We start from the raw sequence: 23,197 nt of genomic DNA, 5'->3' as shown, positions 1-23,197 counted from the left end.
TAAATTGTTAGAATAATGTACTGTTGCTTTAGCTCCTCAAGCTACATGTACAGCACAGTGGGGGCTGATGCAACGTGACTTTGATAATCTGATAAAATGAAGCAGCAGTGGAGAGGTTTGTCACATATTTTATTAAAAAAAAAAACAACAAAAAAAGAATGTGTAATAACACTTCCACAAAGATATGCAAATACATAATTGTTGTGACATCTGTCTGCGGTTCGTTGGTCATCTGCTGAGGGACTCTCTGAGCTGCTCATACATCAGCTGGTCCTGCAAAGACAACACACAGCCGCCATCAGGACGTGGTTGTGTGAGGTAGGTATGAGTAGTGAGCGGACGATATTCAACAGGCCAGCCCGATTCATTTTAGGATTAAAAAAAAAGTTCAGGTTTAGAATGTGGAGTAAAAATCCAGACTGCAACATTCACATGAGTTTTTATCTATTTAATATTTGAATTAGTCTAAATAAGTAAAAAAATTCAGATCTCAACAGCTCTGTAATCATGGCCGCCAGTTTCCAGACGGCTCCAGCAGAGTAACATCCCAACCCAGCAGCGATCACCCAGACGTTACTTTCTCACCTTTTTGGACACAGACGGTCGGACGGTCTTGAAGGCGTCCTCAAAGTTCTGTCTGCTGACCTTGATGGCAGCTGTGCAGCCGGCAGGATGCGGGTGAGCTGCAGGCAGAGGGGAAACAGGAGCTCAGAGACAGAACTCTGCAGCAACACAACGGCTTCAAACAGAACGGGTCGTTTTAGGATGAGCTTCCATTACGGTTTAAAGAAACGGAGGCTTTCCAGAAAAATCTGTAAAAACAGCAGCACCAACCAGAGCACAGTACGTGGTAATTAAAAAAGACCCCTTACATACTAAACCAGAATTCCACAAAAGTGTGCATAAAGGATCAGATTCATACAACTTGCAATAAATACACTGCAAAGAAAGAAAAAAATCACTAAATCTTCCCAAATTGGCCAGATTTTGTAGACTTGTATCAATCAGCCTATTTGTGTCCTCATGTCCTAAATAATACACATGTATGAACTGACAGGTTTGCTTTCCCAACTGTTTTTAAGTTGGCAGGCTTACAACCTTGTTTATATGAATAAGAAAAAAAGGGGGACATCAGAGAACATTTCTGCTTTTTAGCTACCAACTCTATATTTCTGACTGAACAAAAATAATTTAAAAAAGAAAACTAAGTATTTTTAGTCTGGTTTCTAGTGCAAATATCCTTGTACACTTCAAATAGGACAAAACTAACTTGCAAGTAGCTTTTAAGCAAGATTGTCTAAGTCAAAAATTGCTTAATATAGATGAAAAAAGCACTTACTAGAAGTGAAATAATCTGCCAGTGGAACTTTTGTTTAAAACAAGCTTCTATAGCCCACTGAAAAGTTACTTGTAAATTAGTTCTAATATATCTGCAGTGGAAACTAGACCATTTAGTGTTTTTGCAGTACAACAGTGATCAGCTGCACACAGAGGAGGTGAGCGGTTACCATGGTGCTGAGACTTCATGAAGGCCTTCAGGGCATTTACAGATGCTTCCCTCACCAATGCCGTCAGGTCAGCTCCACTGCAACACACACATACACGCACGCACGCACGCACGCACACGCACACACATGAAAGTGAAGTATCCAGAGAAAAGCCACATGCACCAGGACAACAAGAGTGAAACCTGAACCACATGACCTTGAACTCAACACTTTGGATAAAGTCACATTATTATTTCTGGTGTTTTTTACGTTTTGTGTTAAAAAATTGATTAAAATGAAAAACATTGTTTTCTTTGAACCATTAACCCTTAAATCTGGGTCAGAGGTTAACTACGCTGGTTTATGAATTGGAAGTTATAAACTAATCACATTTAATCACATTTATCTGCAAAAAAAAACCCCATCACATTACAAAGTGATGAATCTAATCCTCTAGAGAACAGAATTATGTGTCGTATGATGTTTTCAGGAATAAGCGATCTGAACGAATCTTCTGACAGATTGACAGCCGGAGCAGGAAGGCTGGCTCTTCACGCAGCAGGAACTTACGAAAAGGAGTTGCAGCGTTCGTCAAAAGCAATCTCCTCCAGACGGACGTCCTGCTCCAGTTGAGGTCTGGTGCCGCCCTGCAGCAGACAGAAAACAGCTGAGGAACCACAGAGAACCAAACATTCTGATGCAAATCTCCATGACAACACTCGTGTATTGCACACTAATCTGTAGTTTAGTGTTGAAAGGTTCTAGACCCCAGCAGTCCAACAGTATCTAGAATCTAGTTTGCAAAAAACGGAACAATAGAAAACAATGTGTTGTTTTCATTCAGCTTTACCATCGTGGTCTGCTTTGTGCTGCTGCCTTGTAAAATTACAATCTAAAACATTAAATGTTATAGGTTTGATCTGACATATTGTGAACACTTTAACAGACAAGGTATTTGATCCTACTGGAGGTTGCTTTGTTTTTGTTTATGTCCCACTTAAATGTTTTATTTTAAACTATGTTTTCCAGCAATTAAACCCAGTCATCTGAGAAGCAAGTCAGCTGGCCATGCTGTCCTCAGTGCAGCTGGTCATCAGTCGTCTTGGAGATGCTCTGCATCTCCTGGTAGTCAGATTACCTTAGTAACGGTGAGCAGGATGGCATGGCGATCTGCCGCACATGGAAGCCCAACATATAAGGTCTTATCTAGACGCCCTGGCCTCAGGACGGCCGGGTCGATGATATCTGAAAAAAAAAAAAAAAACACGGTTTGGAGGTCAAAACAGCAGAAAAGGAACATTGCTTAACATCTTTCTACCTACTTCCTCCAGATAAGCCCCAGACTGAAGCTGAGACACACTAACAACCTGCACCATGTGGGCCTCAGTCTGAAGAAATTAAGTTCATTTTGTGGAACATCAATTTCATTTGTTTTAGTTAACTGCAATAACCTGGGTGTAAAGCTCTTTGTTCCATATGCAGTCAGAGCGCCCTCCAGTGGCCAATAAATGAGTGAATCTTCATCAGTGCAGACTGAACTTCTGCATGGCGTAACATAAGATGAAGTAATGTTACTGGGTCATAACCCTTGACCTCTGCATACAGTATGTGCAGTACAGATGGTGATACTAGATAGTTATCCACTTCCTACAGCACTAAGACCTGAGGCCGACCTGGACCCGTGATGGAGGGACTAGGAGCAGCGTACCCGGCCTGTTGGTGGCAGCCATGATGAAGACCTGTCTCCGTGTCTCCAGGCCATCCATCTCCGTCAGCAGCTGATTAACGACCCGCACACTGGCTCCTGACTGAACACAGGCAACGTCCGTCAGCAACACGGCAGCAGAGAACAGATCATACACGAGCAACATAAACAGGCTTCTAAAGCTGTTTGCTGACAGAAAGGACAAAGTGAAGCTCTGAACGGCTATGAGCTAGCTTAGCATTCATGAGACATAACCACCGACTCCCGCTGAGAAGTCACGGTTCAGGCAGAAAGCTACACGGGAACATTTTCAGGTAAGAAACCAAATGATTCAGTTTCCTCCCAGCTGCTGTGATGATGATGATGATGATGATGATGGTGATGATGAAGAAGAGAAGGTGGTAAGTTAGCTCCTCTTCCTCACCTCATGGCCTGACCGGCGAGGACACAGAGCGTCAATCTCATCGAAGAAGATGACACAAGGAGCCGAGTTGCTTCCTCTCTGGAATACCTGTCGCACGGCCCGCTCGCTCTCCCCCACGTACTGCACACACCACGGGGTCAGAGGTCAGCAACATACGACTGGGAAAGGGGGGAATTTTCTAATAATAAAGACTTGAAAAGTAAAAATAATTGCTAAAACTCATTCATTTCCATGAATTTTCTAGAAAATTTCTCAGATTAATCTAAAAATCTCTGCGTTTTTTTTTGTTGTTTTTTTTTGGGCAAAAACATGTCTTTTTTTTTTCTATCTACAACAAATGGTTGTCATTGTAACAGCGCAGCATCAAGCTCCTCTGAGTTCCACACTGACCATATTGAGCAGCTCTGGACCTTTCACTGAGATGAAGTTGAGGCCCGACTCATTGGCCACAGCCTGCAGAGAGAGAGAGAGAACAGGAAGAGGAAATGACCTCACCAAATGACTGAGAAAGGGGGGAATTTTCTAATAATAAAGACTCGAAAAGTAAAAAAATGGCTAAAACTCATACATTTCCTTGAGATTAATCTCAAAACCAAAAAAAAAAAAAACAAGGATTTTTTTTTTTGGGCAAAAACATCAGACATGGCATGTCTTGTACCACCAACCTTGGCCAGCAGGGTCTTCCCACAACCTGGGGGTCCAGCCAGCAGGACCCCAGACGGAGCGCTGAGGCCCAGAGCCCTGAACTGCTCTGGGGAGCGGACCGGAGCCTGCAGGACACAGCAAAACCAACAGGTCAGAACCAACGGGTCAAAACCAATGGGTCAGAACAACCGCCAGACTGGGTCAAACCACCACTTAAGATCATGGAGGGTCTTGTATTGTTGTTAGTTTCAGTTAGCTTTTTAGGTGTTGGGCTGATCAGTTTCCTCTCTGTCTCAGTTTGAGTTTTTGTTGAAAAGTTTTTGAGCAGAGTACTGTTACTTTGACCTCTTTTATGATCCCAATATCTGTATTTTGTACAATTTACCACAGTTTGCTTTTTTTGGACTTTAAGCTGAACCATAACGCCCTTAGTGGAGGACGTCCCAGTAACAAACTGCAGCAGCTCATAGGGCTCTGTACTGGTCCGATTGCCGTTTACCAGTATGGCCATGGTCAGCTCCTCCCTGATGTTCTGCAGCGCTCCAACGTTCTCCCAGGTGACGTCTGGCACCGTGGCGAAACCCTCCCTCTTGGCCGAGGGCTGGACTCGAACCAGCGCGTCCCGGAAGTCGGACATGAGGATGGACAGGCCGGACAGCTGCTGCTGCGTCAGTGTCTCTGTGGCCCTCAGCAGGTCCAGGAGCCGTCCCAGTTCCCCCAGCTGGAGGACACAAGCAGATGTTAGAGCACAACCTCAAATTTTATGTCATTATGGGCAAAAATGTCACATTGAGGGCAGTCAAGGGCCATTTTTATGTCTTCAACAATACACTGAATATAGACAATAAAAAACTCAAATAGTTGTAGAAACAAAATCTGTAACTAACTGTCAATTGAAAATATAACCAGGGTTTTGCACAGCTGCTGTTTTAAATGACATGTAGATATTGTTTACAACTTTTGGGGATTTTTTAAGAACTTGTTATTGCAAGAAAAATACTTTTAAAAATATTTTTTAAAACCTTGTTATTGAAAGAAAAATACTTTGTCCTGTCACAATAAGAAATAAATTATATAAATGCATGATAAATTAAAACGATCTCAATAATTTCCATTTGCATGAATATATATATATATATATATATATATATATATATATATATATATATATATATATATATATATATATATATATATATATATATATATATGTTTTTTTTTTTTTTTTCATTCTACCAAAAACTGGATGACAAAAGTTTTCAGTATTTTAAGTTGGTCTAAACCAGACTTCAGAATTCATTTTATTTTGTGTTTGTTTTGTTTGTTTATTTTGGGTAATAAAATGTCTTCCAGTTCCACTGTTAAATGTTCATTAGAAAATAAATTTATTGATCTTTAAGAATATGTTCTTGCATTGTTATGCTATTATCATAATAATACTTGAAAATGGTCTTAAAACAACAACATTATTGTTTATTGAAATAACTTCCAGCAAAATTAGTTTCTGTTATAGGCCTACATAAGTACATACATGTTTTAAGAAGATTTTATTTGTCTGTAAAATTGCAAATTAATTGCAAATCTGCTTCATTTTTTAAATTTTAATTTTGAGACAATTTTCAAGTGATATTATGGCAGTGGCATAATAATGCAAGAACACATTCTCAAAGATTTTAAATATCCCGTTTTTGGTAGAAATAGAGAGAAAAAAAGAAAAACAATAAATAATGCAAATGGATATTACTGAGCTTGTTCTAACTTATTGTGTGATTAACTGATTTCTCGCTCATTGTGACAGCCTTACCTCTACCTGCTGCTCTTCCCCTCCAGCCTCAGGCTCTGTGTTTTCTGATTGTTCTGCAGCAGAGTTCTGTGGCGGACCGGGAGGCGCCGGTCTGGTTTCCAGCAGAACCCGGTTCACTGCGGCCATTGCAGCCTCCCGGCACAGAGCCATGAGGTCGGCGCCCACGTAGCCCGGCGTCAGCCGAGCCAGCAGCTGGTAGTCGAAGCCCTCCGGGAGTGTCAGCTTCCTGCACAATGTCTTCAGGATCCTGGCAGAGCAAAAAAAAAGCATCACACCATCATGAATATCAGCCAATCGGCTGCCAGTCCATCTCTTGGTTGCCAGGTTGTTACCTGAGCCGAGCGGCCTCGTCGGGGATTCCCAGGCAGATCTCTCTGTCGAAGCGTCCGGCTCTCCGCAGGGCCGGGTCCAATGAGTCGGGCCTGTTGGTGGCGCCGATCACCAGAACCTGAGCTGTCACCGTCAGGCTGTTGAGGTCTAGAGGAAGGAAGGGAACAGAAAGCATGAAGGTTTCCACACTGTATCAGCACACTGTGGCTGATACGCAGCCACAGTGTGTATTGTAGGCCTGGTAGACCTACAATACAACTAGATTTTTTTGTTTTTACTGTTTGGCTTTTTTTTTTTTTTTTAAGACTTTATAGTTGGTGTTTAGATATAGTTAATAACGTCTTCCAATAACACATAATTACCTAGAGGCATTTTGAAATTTTCTGTCAATTTGAAGCATTTTTTTAACTAAAGAACCTGGTGACCTGCAGGATTACTGTAGCGCCCCCTACCAGCAGGCTTGGAATGTTTTCTAGGGGAAACCCTGAAGCATAATGGAGGATGCTGAGCGTCAAAGCTTCATCTGCTCTCTAACTTTAACCTTCAGGCAGCGTACACAGGATGCCCGACCTAAACTCTCTATGAGGACCCTCACCTGACCCCAGATAACAGACCAACCTGCTAATCCTATACTGGCCTGATGTTATGTTAGCATAATAAATCAAATCATTCATTAGAGAACCAGCTGCATTGTAGAAATTAAATAGAATTATTCTATAACAAGAGAGTTAAAAACTATTAAAACCCTGCATTTATTTTTAGAACTATATTTAAAAGTATTAGCTAGTAGAACATAATTTTTTCGTCAAAGAATTTAAGAGCCACATGTGGCTCCGGAACCGCAGCATGAGGAGCGCTGGTCTCAGTCCTGTTGCTGTCATGAACCGACTCAGAATCCCATAAGGACGCTTAACGCAAGTGTCACAGGTTCGATTCCCGGCCTGGTGACCTTTGCCGCATGTCTTCCCTCTCTCTCTTTACCTACTTTGCTGTCTGAGCACTTTCAGATAAAGGCCACTAGAGCCAAAGAAACCTAAAATAAATAAATAAAGCTTGTTTGGGATTAACATAGAGATGCACCTTTCTGATATTAATATCCATATCAGTCTTGATATTGAAAGAAATTCTAGACAGTGTGCCAGAACCATAAGAACATATCTATTCAGTCTAATTCTATGCTTTATGCTCTGAGCAAAATCATATTATTTATTTTACATATTTAGAATTTCTAGTTTCACTTTCTGAACCATTTGAAAGAAAGTTTGTTGCAGTTTAGTTTTATAAGCTAGTTAACCTGTTATGCTGTACTGGTGCAAAGTTATCAAATTTGTTTTTCAGTACATTTATGTCATCGTTCTGAACTGGCTCTACATTTACAAAAGGAAGCCAGCATCGTACCGTCCATGCAGGTCAGCAGTTGGGCTACGATCCTCCGCTCCATGTCTTTAGAAGCCACCTCTCTTTTAGGCGTGATGGCGTCTATCTCATCTATGAACACGATGCACGGACTGGAGGTCTGCAGAGGAAGACAGAGGAGTGAGTGGAGGTCAGAGGTCACCAGCTGTGCAGTTCCTGCAGGGGACTGACCACGGCTATGTCGAACAGCTCCCTCAGCTTCTGCTCCGACTCTCCGGACACGCCGGACACCAGCTCTGGAGCGGACACCTTCAGCATGGGGATCTGCAGCTCCTGAAACAGTCAGCAGGCGTTTAAATGAGCTGATCTACCACTACTGTGTTCGTATATCACTTATTAATAATAATTGCAAAATAAACAATTATTTATGTTTTATGTTTTGTTTTCACAAGCCTGAAAACATAAAACTGTAATGGACTGAATGTTCTGTTTGTGAGGGAAATGTTTGGGTGTTTTTTGGTGTTGATTCCCGATAAATCAGTGGCATTGTTGTCAGTTGCTACGGCAACGAGTCTGTGTTTAGCACAGTCAACACAGAAAGAAAGAAAAAAGAAGAACACGAGTGGTTTTGAGTTATTCTTCAACATTTTTTCTGCGTTACTTTTCCCTTTGCTGTGACGCACCGCACTGAATTAATAATACCTTCATCTCCAGGTTTCATTTTGTTAACGAAGTTGTTCTACCACAGCAACACGGCAATGGATAGCAAGTAAAAGAATAGTCTTTCTGTCCTCCAGCCTTGCGCACAAGCACAAAATTCCTGGGTGTAAACAATAACATTCAACGTGTCTATGGTCACCTTCCCAAATAACGGCCTAGTTTGACACTCAGTCTCAAACATCACTAATTTAGAAATGTTTAGAAATTTAGAAATAATCCAATGTTTTTGACCAATTTTGAGAAGGATTTGCAGTAAAATCAGAAAAACTTTATGAACCTGTTTATTTTGATTGAATTTTGCAGATTTGTGAAAAACTGGACATACTTATTGATGTAATTTGAAGTCTAGAGGGCCACATAAAAAGCTACAGTGGACCAGATTTGGCCTCGAGTTTGACACATGTGACCGAAGCGATTATTTGAGGAAGGTGATACATCCGGTGCTGAGCTCACCCCCGCCACAGCCTGGGCCAGCAGGGTCTTTCCACAGCCGGGGGGCCCATGTAGGAGGAAGCCCCTGGGAGGAACCATCCCCAGATGCTGGTACACCTCAGGGTGGCGCATATGGACTAGCAGCTTACACACCTCCTGCAGTGCAACATGACAACCATGATGAGGTTAAGGAGAGCAGAAGCCCTGCTGAAGGAGGAGAGAGGAAGAGGGGGTTACTGACCGTCAGGATCTCCTCATTCCCCCCCACATCCTCAAACCTCAGAGAGGGGAACTGCAGCTCTGGAGACTTGGACTTGGCTGAGAAATTAAAAAGAAATAAACATTTACATCTAACAAAACAAGCCACACATTCCAAGATAAACTGAAGTATTGACACACCTCATAACATAAATGTGTAAATGTTGTAGCTGGGTGAGAAGCATCATGCTGCCACCATCAGTCAGGTTAGCTCGTACCTTTCTTGTCTGCGCTGCGATACTCGACCGAGCTCTTTGCCCTTTTCTTTGACTTCTTCTGACTGGTCTCCGGCTCCAGGTGGGACGCACCTCTCTGCCGGGGCCATGAACACAGCAGGAGGTCAATCTAGCACACACTGCTTGCTCAGTTTTCTTTACCTTCTCAGAGCCACTTCCCGACACCCACCCACCCAAAGCATCCCTGCATCAGCCACAGTTGTGTTTCAGAACCAAGTTTCCTGTTACTGTGGAATCCAACCTGGAACCTGAAGTGCTCCTGACATGTGCCCCACTCAGACCCCACCATTAAGAACTGGGATCCAGATGAAGATTGGGCCTCTGTTTCTCTGCTTTCTGAAACCCCGCTTTCATAAAGTCATCACAACACAGCTCCTCTATTAACCCTTGATGTTTTTACCAGTGTTTCACTCAGAAGTAGCTCGTATAATGAGCTCAGGTGGTACGCAGTTCCACCAGGTGTTTGCTAATTGCTGCTGGCTAGTCTGCAGGAGCTGAGTGGGGGAGGACTGCTCTGTGAGGTGGAAGCTCAGAAACAGAAGGTTTTGCACAGCTGAATGGTTGCCATGGAGATTAAAAGATTTCTCAAACATTCACAAAAAAAGTCAAAGCAACAACCCAGTTTTTGAAGAGGGAATAACATCATATAATGAATTAAATAATGCTCCTTTCATTCAAAAATGATCCAGTTCTGGATTTTAGACCTTCTGCTTCTCAGAATATCCTGATGTTTCATCACCTGCTCTCAGTGTTTGTTGATGATGTTTGTCTCTGTCCAATCTACAGCAGTCTGATTTGTTCTCCCTAAAAACGACTGATTGACCCTGAGCACCCTGGGCCCCCAGGGGAGCCCAGGGGAGGGTGTCTGCTCCCACTTACATTGGTTTCCGTATCGACCAACTCGTCTTTACTGAGGTCGATGAAGACAGGTTTGGTGGCGGGGCCTCGGCCCTTATCGATGAACCAGCCTCCGGGGGAAGCCAGGGTCCCTTCATCTGGAGCTGGGTTGGTCCTGCTGGCTGCTGGGCCCTTACGGTACAGGGCTGTGACAGAGCTGTTGGGCTGTGGATGAAAACACAAGAACATCCGATTCCACGTTTAAACAAGAGACTGTAGGAAACACTTGGATAAGAAGGATGATGGATTCTAGGCAAAGTAATGTATGATTGAACTGATTGGAGACGGGAATTAGATCTGTTTGTCTCAAAGAGTCCTGGGATGACAGCATGCGGGACATAAACTAACTGAATGGAAGTGAGTCCACCATAATAAGGCTGATCTAGTTTAACATTCAGAGATTTAAACATGTACACCTTTGGAAATGTTGGCACTAGCCTTTAGGAAATCTTAGGGTTAATGTAAGTTTTAAAGTTCTCTGAGAATTACTACCAGAGAAGGCTGATTTAGTAAAGATAGCTTTGCTAACCACTAATATAAGACACTAAACACTTTTTGAAATGCTAACTGTAAATCAGATTGTCTATATGAAATGATAAAACACAGTTTTACTGCTGTCACACATGTGTGGTGTGATGTTGCCTCTGCTCAAAAGGTAGAGAAATAATTCGCCGTGACAGGAAGGCAGTTCTAACCACTTCCTGCATCATGAATATCACAATTGGTTCAAATTGGTATCAACATGTTAAAGCTATACAGAACTGGAGACTGGAAGTTGGCTACAGAGTTCTGATGAGTGAATTTCCAGGTAACACTGCTAACGCCTCGCTATATGTCATTTTATCCATTGCTGAAGTCCTAGTAGTAGCAGATTAGCTCCTCTCTCATACAGAAGGTCAGCTGGATGAGCTGGTCTACTGCATAAACGTGGCCAGGACAGCTGATTATGTGTTAAATCTTCTCAGCAATGTATTACCGTGTTGCCCAGAACCTGTTGATCGCTTTCTGAAGACTCGTCTGAGCTGCTGCCGTCCCTGCAAAAACACAGGCAGGAATAAACTCAGTCTGAAGTCAGAGAATTTTCCCAGTAAGTCCAGAACTACTCCCAGCACACTGTAACCACAGTGGAAACATTAGGGAGACTTTTATAAGGCCTGCGTTGGTTACAGATAACGTCCTCCTAACATCTGCTATTTCTTAGGAACACATCATCTACGTCAGTGGCAGGTCTACGCCAGTGCTTTCCTAACTTTCTAGATTCTGATCCAAAAAATAAAATTAAAAATTTTCATACAGAACTGATACAGTCAATTCAAAATCAGGACAATGGCAACACAATCAGTATCAACAGCCAGTTTGCATTGGATGGCTATTTGAGGATTTCTTCTAAAATATTCTACAGAAATGCAGTTTGGGAACCTGAACTATCTATGAACCATGCTACTCCCCAATAGGCTGCTTGCTATGCAAGCAGCCTATTGGGGAGCACCATTCATTTTCCTTAATGCTGATTGGCTGTACCCCCAGAAGAAGGGGATAAGGATGACAGTAGATGCTAGCTTCTGCTGTAGAATAAGACTGTTTACACTGTGTGTATTAATGTATATTAAGATGTATTTGGAATTTGAACAATTAAATAGGCAGTTGTAAGCATTTCTAGAGGAACTCTCAGGTATTCGTAGTTGTGTTTGACCAGTTGTGTTTCATGACTTCCACTTGTCCTTTTAGGACAGGTATGATGAGCTCAAATGACTTGTTCATGTTGCAAAACATGTTTCTTTTTGTGTGTGTGTATGTGTTTCAATGTATTCATGTATGTACTCTTGCTTTCTGGATTTTTGTTTTACTGATTTGTACGAAATAATTAGAGAAAAAAAACTGGTGTGTGAGATGTGCAGTTACCCAGTTTCGTTGCAGCTGCTCCTGGCTCTCTTAGCCAGGTGTTTGCTCTCCAGGTTGTTCAGGTCTGCGTCCTCTTTCACTGCATCGTACACTTCAACAGGCATGCAGACAGGAGGAATTACAGCTCTTCATCTTGAGACTTTGTGTGTGTGATCAGTTCATAATTCTGCTGTTGAATCGCTGTTAAAGCATAATCAGTCTGAAAACCATGCTGTGGTTTTTCCTTCTACCTTTCTCCACCTGGATCCTGAACGCTGTCTTGTTCCTTCTGCCATATTCCATTCTAAAAGCAGAATCAACAGTTTCAGCTACTGACCAGTCCAGGTAGCAGGTAGCTCAGAAACTACGGTTCTAACATGCAGAAGCCCATTCTGAGGCAGCGCAAACGAAGGTCTTGTACTCTGATGGGACTGAGCATTTCAACTGTAAAGCTGTCATTACTGTTAAACAATAGTAATCCAACTTTAGCTAAATTATGAAGAGTTCAGATCAGATTAGCTGAGCATTCTCACCTGTACTGTTTTTGAAGGTCCAGGGCCATCTCTGCCAGGTCAACATATTGACTGCTGCTCGAGGCCAGGTACTGAAAACACAGGTCAACTGAAAAGTGAGGAGAACTGCATGGTTTTCTCATGTGCTTCTCCTAGGTCTCGGTTCAGTTGAAGTGAATCTAAGGCTGTTCGAATGCATATGTAGACGCCAAGCAAACCAGAGATCACTCCAAAAGGAGGAAGGGTACTAGAACACAGGCATTCTGGGTAAATAGAGCCAAAACAAACACATGAGTCTAGCACTACTGGGAGAAGTAGCTCATGAAGCAAAAGAGAAATCCTACAACCGCTAAAATGTGACGCTACTCCATTTTTGTTTACATCTTGTGAAGAAAGAAGTCTAGCTCAGTGTCTTCTACAGAGGTTTTTGTAGTCCTTCCTTCAGTGGCTCTTGGTGCAGTGCCACCACAGGTGAGGAGGGGAACTCATTTCCCAATTACTTTGGATTGTTTGGCGGTGTGATTGCGAACCACACCAGCTGAAAATGCAGCAAATGTCGCAATTTTAGCTCCCAATCGAACCGAGTTTACTGCAGGGTTTCCCCCAGTGTTTTAAAAGCCTGGCGGGCCAGCAGGCTTTACACCAGGCTAAGCATTGCTTATTTACCTAAGTATTTTTAAAATGTTTGCATTTTTTAAGACCTTATAGTTGGTGTTCAGGTGTTAATCTTAAAATCTTTCAATAACACATAATTATCAAGTGATATTTTCAGATTTCCTGCCAACGTTTAACATTTTTTAGCTCAAAAACACGACGGGCCGCTTGATGAATGACTGCCCTAATACACAACCACCAGGCTTAGCAAGTTTTCTGGGGGAAACCTTGTGCTGGACTATCAGGTAGACTCATCCTACAACTTTTAGATGTTTGCAGCAGACCTGGCTCCAGTATTAGCTCAAAGACAGAGCTCTGTAGAGCTGGACTGCATACTAGTGAGGCAGTTCACTTTGAATTCCAACATCTAGGGACACATCTAGAAGTTTTAAAAGGACTCTGACCCTCTAAGACTCCAGTTTGTCTGGAGAAACCCAGAACATTTCTTGACACATCAGAACAACAAATGCCACAGAATCTCTGCTTTTCAAACAGGAGCTTTGGATACCCTGGTGTGGTCCGGACTGTACCAGCTGTTATTACTGTTCACATCCCTAACTTGTGAGCAGAGTGTCAATCCACCCACTGTTCTTACTCTTATTGTTCTAGTCATGGTGTTCCTGGTACTGCCTGTGAGGGGTTGGATGTTCTATGTGTGCCTGAATGGGTTTCCTCTCTACTCTGGTAGAGTGGACTGAGCCACTCAGAGTGTTTTCCTTTCACATAACAGATATTCCAGGTCCAGCATTTCTCTTTAACTCCTTTCTGCATCCTTTTTTTCTCACATGCTTCTAGTTGAGGTTTTGTGTGGGAGCTTTCTGAATTGGATGGGTCGATTTTCTGTCCTTTCTGTGACTGATCTGAGTGACACATTTCAGGACTCGGACCTGCTCCACTCTTTGTTTAAGTCGAGAGTCCAGCCAGCCTCCGCCTCGGTTCTTCATCTTGGTCTGGAGAAGATCTGAGCCTGGAGGAGAAACGCAGAGTAAGGAGCAGACTAAAACCTGCTTTATTTACCTGCTGAGAATCAGTCAGGGTGATGAACTTCCTGTGATGGAGTGGTTCCAAACTATAAATAAAAGTTATATTTTTTTATTTATTTCTGTAGATTTGGACGATGTTGTCTGTCTTACGATGAAAGAAAACCAAACCAAACCAAGTTTGTCTGGAAACCAGGATTTGACATCAGAGCAAGTTCATGTTCTGACCAACATCTGGACTTAGGACTTGGTTGGGCCTCTTTGCTGGTTCTGTATAAAACTGTAGTTCTAAATGATGATAATAATAATAATAATAATAATAATAATAATATGTATTGTTCTAGTTCTGGCTAGACTTCTCTGAACCTCTCATACAGCAGGATTCACTAAAGCTTCAACATTTCATGGCTTCAACATTTCATGGCTCTGTTCTTACTGGAACAAAACCACGCGGGCTTCCTGTTGCTGTAGCCTCCTGGAGGTGTCCTGCTCCTGTCACCATGGGAACAACGCCGAAATCCGGGAGAACTGCTCTTCGGCTCGAAGATGCAAACCTCATCTGGTGTTCAGCTTCAGAATATCATGATCGAAACGTGAGCACCGCGACTCCACACACCCGGAAACAAAACCAATGCTGCATTCCATGTACCTCGGAAATCAGACTACATCGGTCTGACCCCGTCCAGACGGTAAAAGTTGAGGACAGTGAGTAGGATAATTTCTTATACTATTCTACATATTCTGTACTCACATACTCTGGTGTTACTGTTACTGACAGTAGGAGACAGGACTGAGGCGCGAGCTCAATGTGGGTGATAAACTTCCGTCCTGGAGTAAGTTACTTCCCTGTAGCGTTCATGAACGTCGAAAGTTCTGCTTTCCCAGCACGAATGAAACGCAGTATGTGACGTACATCCTGTCAGGAATTTCAAAATAAAAATTCCTGACAGGAATTTGGAATGACAAGAATAGACACAAGGTGGAATATCTTTGACTAAATGTGCTCCAGAAATGTTTTAGTTTTCTTTTTTTTAATCAGTTAAATTTGATAAAATGCAAATATACTGACCCATTGAGAACCTGGAGGCAACCTTCCTGAGGCAACCTTCCTGAGGCAACCTTCCAATGAGAAGGTTATTGAAGATTATTTAATTTTTTTTAGTTCATCATTGAAGCGCATAGATTAATTCCACGCAGACTGTTTTGTTTCCAAGAATTTATTTCAGTTCAGATTCTTCATGTCAATATATCCATACTGTTCATACGTGTCTTAATCTAAAGTATGCTAATGTAAAAAAAAAAAAAAAAAGCATTAATAATAGTCTTTTTTGTTAGTGTTTTTCGAGACAGTGAACATTTTATAAATATGTGACTATGTCTTAAAAATGTCTATGAAGTGTTTATGTCTGATTAGTCTAAAGAGTCAATAGAGATATGGTAAAAAGAAATCCCGATTTGTTCAAGTGTGCACTACATAGGGTGCTGCACGTACTCGGTGCTGCACAACGTCGTTCCCCAATTATTAAGAATGAAAAAATAGTTTGGCGCTCCGCCGGCCATCAAAAGCTGATTGCCACGGCAAACATCAGTTAGTGACGTTACTGGGTGAACACACTAAACAACAGGTTGAAAATGAGAGATAACAAACAAACCAAAAAAAAGAATCTATTTCATTCGTCTGGATGAAGCCTTCTCGCATCTTCTGCTCTACAGGTGGTGAAAAGTTCAATTATTTTTCCAAATTTAGGATGTTGTGACCGCAGGGGGGCGCTGTTGCTTCTGTAACCCTTAATTAATTGGCTCTGACATTTTAGATCACTTCATTGCTGGTTGTGACGTAAGCAGGGCGTAACACGGTGCCACATGCTGATAGCTGTTATCAGAAGGTAGGAACACACTGGAATTTAATGTCAAAGTCTTAACAGTTTTTAAATATAACTGTTAGGTGACCACATGGCATTTGATGAACTATAGATCATAGAAAAGGGACAGAAGGAAACTGTACGGTATCTTTGTTTTTGATCATGTAAATGAAAAAAAATAATCACACGGGTATTTCCCAATGACAAAAGTCACTTATTTATCGTGAAGAAAAAACATGTTTGACCAGTTATTGTGGGACACCACCTGCTGCCCACAATCAGGCTAGTTAAAACAAGAGCGGGGCTCGCGTTGTGAGTATGGCTTATTTGTGTGTTTGGTCATAGCGTAAAGCTGCAATAAAGTATATTCTATTCTGTTCTATCACTTTGACAGCAGGAGAAAACACACCCGCTGACTTTCGCTTCCTCTTCTGTTGAGGCAGCTCCACTTCCTCCTCAGCAACCCGTCTCTCTCTCTCTCTCCAGCCGCCTGTAGGTCATGAAGGACGAAGAGCAGGAGGGCTCATTGTCCCGCCGGGACCTCTTTGAAGACTACCGGAGCTGCTTCCTCCGGCCAGGGGCCGAGATTCGGCCGTGTCGGCACCCCGGGCTCCTGAAGAGGGCGGCCCAGTTCCTGCTGAGGACGTCGGAGCTGAGAGACACTTTCACGCTGTTCCCGTTCTGCCAGGCGGTGACGGAGAGGTGTGTTGTCGGCATCGATGGCAGGAAGCACCTGGTAGCCTTCATCAAAGCCACTGAGATGCTGGAGAGCCTCTGCATCCACATGTTCCTGCAGCCCTGGAAGAAGGAGATCCGGTCTCTGAAGGTGCGCTCTCACCCGCAACAGTCCAGCTTGGACGGTGCTGAAAGCTTTGAGTTTTTTTTATTTTTTATTTTATTTTTAATATAATTCAGGAGAAACTTGAGGAAATGTTGAAGCGAGGTAATTTGTCACTTGGTTTCTCACTGATTGAAAATAGGAAATCAGTCCCCTTTACTCAGATACGTCCACATAAAATTTAATAAAACCAGACACCTTCAGAATTCTGCCAGTCAGTAACAGACATGTCGATTATATCTTGTATTCGATTTTTGTAAAAATAATATACATACAGATCATTCTTATTTGCTACCAAGTTTATTTTAAAGGGGTAATATCTTGTAAAATTGACTTTTTGAGCTTTACATCATGTTGTAATGTTATTCCCTCTTCAAAAACATACCTGGAGTGTTGTCTTGACTCTTTTAATCTCTATGGCAATCATTCAGTTGTAGAAAACACCTGGGTGGAACTAGCCCCGCCTCCAAGATGCAGCTCCTCCTTGGAGCTGCAGTTTCCAAGCTTATGTGCTTTTGCCTCAAAGAGCAGCCGTCCTCTGCCACTCTCCCTCTCGGCTCCTTCAGACTAGCCAGCAGCAATTGGCAAACACCTGGTAGAACTGCACACCTGCTGCTAACAGAGCAGCACTGTTGTGATAACCTTCTGAAAGGCAGTTTCAGAAAGAGCAAGGAGTCTTTAAAGAGACAGAGGCTCAATTTCACAGTCACATTTGATTGATTGCTCTATTTGGAAGATACATAATACTGCCTCTTAAAGTATCTGTACATTGAGAGCAAAGTGGAACCATGCAGGGAGAAGGTACTGGAGACGTTTAAAGCAGGATATCTTCTATAGCAACTTTCCAAACTCTGAACATCTCCCAGAGTTAAACCCATCATCTGACTATGGAGAGAACATGGATCAGCTGCTGCTCTGAGTCATGTTGGGGACCCGCTCAGATCAAACTAAAATGGAAAAGTTTGACCAACGTGCAACAGGTTATGTTTGGTGAAAACTGGGTGGGAGCCTCATCTTCCATCAGTACAGCAGCTCTAAACATAAAGCCACAGCTTCAATGGGATGGCTTACATCAGAGCATATCCATTTGTTAGAATGGCCTAGTCAAAGTCCAGACCTAAATATAACTGAGGATATGTGGGAAGATTTTAAGAAAAAAAAGATAAATATAGAGAACCTATTCTGGAGGGAATACAAATGGGCACGCTACACTTTTCAGTTTCATTTATAGAAAAAAATCACAAAATGTGAATTTCCCTCTGGGATTAATAAAATATATAATAAAATATTCAAAAAAAGGTTTGTGGGTTGAACATTCCTGTGATGGGGAGTGAAAACTTGTGCACAGTGCTGTGTGTCACATCCCAGAGGCTCTGAACTCCCTTTTTTTTCTTTTTTTCCTGTTTGTTCCAGACGTTTACGGGTGCCTTCGTTTACTGCCTGCTGCCAGTTCTCAGCAGCTCCACTATCCAGGCTGTTCTGGCCTGTATGGGCTACCGGCCCAGCAGCGACGCCCCCCAGAGGTGAAGACACACACAACATACACCTCTAGAAATGCTGCAGGTGTAAGGCATCCTTGTAGCCATCTTGTTTCCTCCTGTTCTTCCTCCTTAACACTCGGCCTCTGCTGCCTGAACTCCAGCAGCTCAGCGATGGGTTTTCTTCATGAGGCTTTTATTGTGCATCATAAACAGCATCTGAGCTTCAGAAAGCTTTGTGTCTTCTGCTTGTTGCTAGAACTACAGCTGCATCACTGCTCACGTCTTCACCCAAACAGGAAACTGAAAGTAGTAGCTTGAACTTGTTATCTTTAGAAATCTCCAGCTGTTTTTGTCAGCTTGTGGCTGATCTGATCAGCCAATCAGATCATGTATAATTACAATGTGTTTGCACCAAATGCGACACAAAGGGGCTCCATGTTAGAGCGGGCGCCAAAACGATGGTGGAAAAAATTATTTCTAGTCAGCGTTTTCTGAATAGTATTTTCAGTGCGTGATATTTTATTTTAGATGCTCTTAATCCTTTTCGACAACTGTACTGATATCTGCTAAGGAAGGAAGGCTTTTGTTTAATGGTGTCTCTAAAATAATCCCTAGATATTATAAGAAAACAAAGTTACAAAATGAATGATCCATTATATGAGGTAAAAGACGATAAATTGTCCCAGAAGGTGTTGCGGTAAACAATAATATTGTTACTTTGAGATCATTTTCAAGTAATGGCACAATAATGCAAGAACATGTTCTCAAAGAAGATTTTAAATATCCAAAATCAAAAAACAAAACGATAGAAACAACAAATAAAATTAATTATGTAAACAAAATTGTCCTTTAAAAAAAAGCAGTAGTTGAGACCGATGCACCAGACCGAAGACTGTTTTTGCTCCAGTTTTTGGCAGAGAGAAAAGAGGAAAATTCTAAATCATGCAAATGTAAATGATTGAGCTTGTTTTAATTTATCACATGATTAATTGATTCATTTGCTTATTATGACAGGCCTGTATGTCAGAAGGCTGCTGTTCATTAATTCAGTTGGAACAGGTTGGGTTAACTTCAGGTGATGGGATTAGAACAAATTTAGAAAAATTATCTATCAGCTTTTGCAGCGCTGAGCAACACACACGTGGTTAGATTCATATCTGTGTTAACTCCAGCTGAACAGGACTGGATGCAACTTCATTTGGACCAATTAAGTTTTTTTATTTTGCTGCCTTTGGTTGTAAATAAACTATAGAATTTAGGTGTAGTAACCTTTTTTTTTTTAAATTTAAAATCATATTTCCAGTATATTTTCCCATAATTCCATGCTTTTTCTGTGCAGTGTGAGTAGTCTGTGTTTAACGTTCTGCTCTCCGGTGTGTTTCAGTGAGTTCACACTAAGTTCTGATGCTGATGCAGATCGAGCTCTGCTGTTGGGATTTGAGCTGCTGCTGGCCAGACTGGAATGTTGTCGCCTCCTGGATCTGCTGCTGGAGCACCAACTGGGACCACAGGTCAGAACTGGGATGTGTCTGCTTCCAGGTCGACACCCAGAGAAATCCAGCCAGAACACACCGAGACCAGGATAATCCAAACTTCCCATGTCCGCAGTCAATAATATTAGTCTTTTGTCTTCTAAATTAACAGATAAAATAATTACAGCTAGATGGCTCAGTTAAAGTCTCGCAGCCTCTTATACTCCCACCCAAATCTCACAATAATAGCGGTGCAACAGAAAAATTATCCTTTGTAGCAAGACAAACGAATCTTATGCATGAGCCAAAAACATTTTTTCACAACTCAGACCACAACAATATACAGTATTTTAACTGCTGAAATCAAATGTGAATTTCTTTTATGCAGTGGCTCTTCTAGAGCAGATTTACCAGAGGGGGCCGGGCAGGACCACAGAACCAAAGAATGAACCAATAAAAGGTCAATACCTCATGTTCAGCATGTGATGAGATCCAGTCCAGAGCTGCAGGTTTCAGAGCCGTGATCTAGCAGATCCACTGGGATCCTCTCTCAGTACGACTGAAGTCAAAAGAGCAATAATAATAATAAAAATAATAGCAACACCTTCACTTTGATTCATTGTTGAAGAAAAACTAAGAGAAAAGTAAAATGGTAAAATGGGCCCAAGGGAGAAATTAGTGACCGTTTCTGTTCCATGTCATTTTTAGACATTGATTTAGTTTCATCTGTTCAGATTAAGGGCCCAGGGCCGGTTCTACAGGGACACTGGTCCCTGTTGGACCCAGTCTAGAATCACCCATGCTAATATGCACATAAGCCAGTGACCATAATTTTGTGCCTGATGGATGAGAGAAGTGTCACCTACAGTCAGGGATGTGCACAGATAGACACTAGGTGGTGCTAGAGTATTGGCCCCTTTTTTTCCCCTCTGGATTAAAAAAAGTGCCCTTCTAAAAAAAAAATTTTCTACTCTGTATTGTGTGCCCTGTAATAATACATCTCACGTTACTAAGGTAGCCAGCGATTCCATTTGCCACACAAGATGCCATTTTTCTATTCTTGAATTACCTGCTCCCCACCCTAAGTGTCAGCACTGCGTAGAGTGAGCGTCTCTGTACTGATTCTGCTGTGACTTGGACAGAGTCGGAGAAGTTCCACCAAAATGGCTTCTGAAGCGCAGCGTCCCATTTGGCTGCATTCAGCTTTCCATCCTTGTCTTCTTCTCGGCAAAGTCCGAGAGGAAGTCCTGCCGGTGCAACCACATTGTTCACATTCCACACATTCCCAGTGGCAGTGGGGCTTGGGAATGTGTGCAGGTTCTCCTGCCTTCAACCTTCAGCAGATTATTCCATGGAATCCTAACCAGTTGGACTGATTAATCACACCTGATCTTATATTTGGACTGATTCTGCAGGAGTGGTTGGATGTTCTCCAAAGAAGTAAGCAGCCTTCTAAGTTGGTAGATCCCACAGAAAAGCAGACGGTGGCGGAGCAAAGAAAAGACAACGACGACAAGAGGAAGGAGTCGGATAAGAGAGAGGTATTACTGGAGGCTGGTTCCGGAATCGGGACGAGGGGAATATTTCTTCCAGATGGGTTTGACGTCTTCTAAAATAAAAAAAACTTCACCTCTGTTCTGTTCGTTTGTTTCCAGGAGTCCCAGCAACCTGAGTCCAGGCTTCCATCAGTTCCTCAGCCGAAGCCTCGGCGTCATCGCCCCAACGTAGACCAGTCGGACATGGAACTGCAGTGGCAATACCCAGACCTGGCCTTCAGGGGTCGCCCTCTGCTGCCAGACCAACCTCCCAAAGCAACCGCCACCATGACTGGCAGTGTACCTGACAGCACTTCTGTACTTCCAAAGACCAACCAGACCAAAGAGGACAGAGATGTTTCTCCATCAGTCTCCACTGGAGACGATGGCTGGAATGACTCCAGCTCCTTCAGGAACTCTGATGAAAGCAGAGCCCGTGATGGTGATGATGGTGATGATGGAGATGATGACCTGAGTGGTCCTCAAGCCATTTCTCTTCATATCACACTAAGAACAGGAGGCAAAGCAGAGGCAGGCAAGAAGCGAGGAAGAGTTCAGCCAACCTCAGAGACTTCTGATGTTGCACAGAAAACACCAAGTAAGAAACACCCACACGCACACACACACACACACACACAACCCGTCCAGAGACAGAGCCAGTTCAGCTTGTTCTCCCGCGGTCTGTTGACTCCATTGGACGCTGAGTGTTTTACCCACAGCATCCAACAGGGGTCATAATGACCCCACATGCACTATTACAAGTGTAGTTTTGGGAACTGACAATCTGACGGGACAAGCTGTCAGCCCACGACATTTCCCACACTCCTTCTTTCTAGTGTCAAAGGGACAGTATTATGTATTTCACAGTCACAAAGTGCCATTTTATAGTAAAAATCAAACAACTATGTTACCTTAAGTTGTTATAAAAATTATGTGTATATCGAATAAATTTGACTTCGAAAGTGACAGCGTCACTTTAAAAACTCCTGCTCTTTCTGAAACTCCACCTTCAGGAAGTCATCACGACCTCTCCCTTTAACCTCACTGCTGGTTGAAGTGGAGCTTAAAGAAGATTTTTATTGTTTTCACAACAGGCAGAGAGAATGTGGTGGCTGACAAACCGGAGTCTTCCTCGTTGAGCTCCATTGATGAAGAGCAGCAGCTGAGAGCGCTGGCGGAGCGGATGGGACAGCTTTCTGTGCAGGGAGATCAAGAGAAGGCGACAGGAAAAGAGGACGACGGGAAGGCAGAGGGCCGCAAGAAGGACAGACAAAAACAGAGGACCAACCTCTGAGAGGGCCCTTAAAGGGCTTTAAAATATTTAGCAATTTGTTTTAGCAATTTTTTATTTTTATTTTTTTTCACCTTGTTTGGTTTCATGACTATTTGAACCAATCGGATGCAGAGCCATGGGCAGCGTATCACCAGGCCACCGGGGCCAACCAGAGCAATCTAAGCTTTTTCAAGAATAGAATGTTGGAGCCATTTAATTTTGCTGGGTGTATTATATAAACAGGCTTTAAATATTCTAATAAATGCAATAATGATTTGTTGTTCAAATAAATATGCTGGTAATGTTTCCGGATCAGGATGATCTGCAGAGATCAGAAATAAAAACATAAAAGACGAACTAATTTGAACATCCAGAACCCACCCAGAAACATTTCTGCTGTTTTTGGCTTGGCCAA

At 42.5% G+C, this 23,197-nt stretch overlaps 2 protein-coding genes across 5 annotated transcripts; one reads left to right on the top strand and one right to left on the bottom strand.

The window, feature by feature from the left end:
- Positions 1-112: 112 nt before the first annotated feature.
- Positions 113-15,212, bottom strand: nvl (nuclear VCP like). 2 transcript variants are annotated; one of them, XM_008429150.3, is made up of 24 exons: positions 15,073-15,212; positions 14,229-14,308; positions 12,709-12,779; positions 12,427-12,479; positions 12,197-12,287; positions 11,271-11,328; positions 10,277-10,459; positions 9,380-9,473; positions 9,145-9,221; positions 8,925-9,059; positions 7,983-8,084; positions 7,794-7,911; positions 6,398-6,542; positions 6,066-6,312; positions 4,761-4,982; positions 4,282-4,386; positions 4,007-4,069; positions 3,617-3,736; positions 3,196-3,295; positions 2,626-2,732; positions 2,058-2,134; positions 1,509-1,585; positions 586-683; positions 113-273 (listed from the first exon to the last, which is right to left on the bottom strand). In XM_008429150.3, exons 2-24 carry the CDS (start codon positions 14,283-14,285, stop codon positions 229-231), a joined length of 2,445 nt encoding a protein of 814 aa, XP_008427372.2. In that variant the 5' UTR covers positions 14,286-14,308; positions 15,073-15,212; the 3' UTR covers positions 113-228. The 2 variants fall into 2 exon arrangements, with proteins under 2 accessions (XP_008427372.2, XP_008427371.2); XM_008429149.3 differs by lacking the exon at positions 15,073-15,212 and adding an exon at positions 14,758-14,930.
- Positions 14,937-23,088, top strand: LOC103476668 (uncharacterized). Of its 3 annotated transcripts, none has more exons than XM_008429153.3 (7): positions 14,937-15,026; positions 16,670-17,009; positions 18,435-18,544; positions 19,887-20,013; positions 21,390-21,515; positions 21,630-22,107; positions 22,604-23,088. In XM_008429153.3, the coding sequence occupies exons 2-7, from the start codon at positions 16,683-16,685 to the stop codon at positions 22,801-22,803; spliced, it is 1,368 nt and encodes a 455-aa protein (XP_008427375.2). In that variant the 5' UTR covers positions 14,937-15,026; positions 16,670-16,682; the 3' UTR covers positions 22,804-23,088. The 3 variants fall into 3 exon arrangements, with proteins under 3 accessions (XP_008427375.2, XP_008427373.2, XP_008427374.2); XM_008429151.3 differs by lacking the exon at positions 14,937-15,026 and adding an exon at positions 16,112-16,207; XM_008429152.3 differs by lacking the exon at positions 14,937-15,026 and adding an exon at positions 16,234-16,495.
- The last annotated feature ends 109 nt before the right edge of the window (positions 23,089-23,197 follow it).

The sequence above is a fragment of the Poecilia reticulata genome, chromosome 15 (genome assembly GCF_904066995.2).
Source record: "Poecilia reticulata chromosome 15, P_reticulata-male-v2, whole genome shotgun sequence".
Lineage (NCBI taxonomy): Eukaryota > Metazoa > Chordata > Actinopteri > Cyprinodontiformes > Poeciliidae > Poecilia > Poecilia reticulata.
This window is presented reverse-complemented; position numbering and strand designations above follow the sequence as displayed.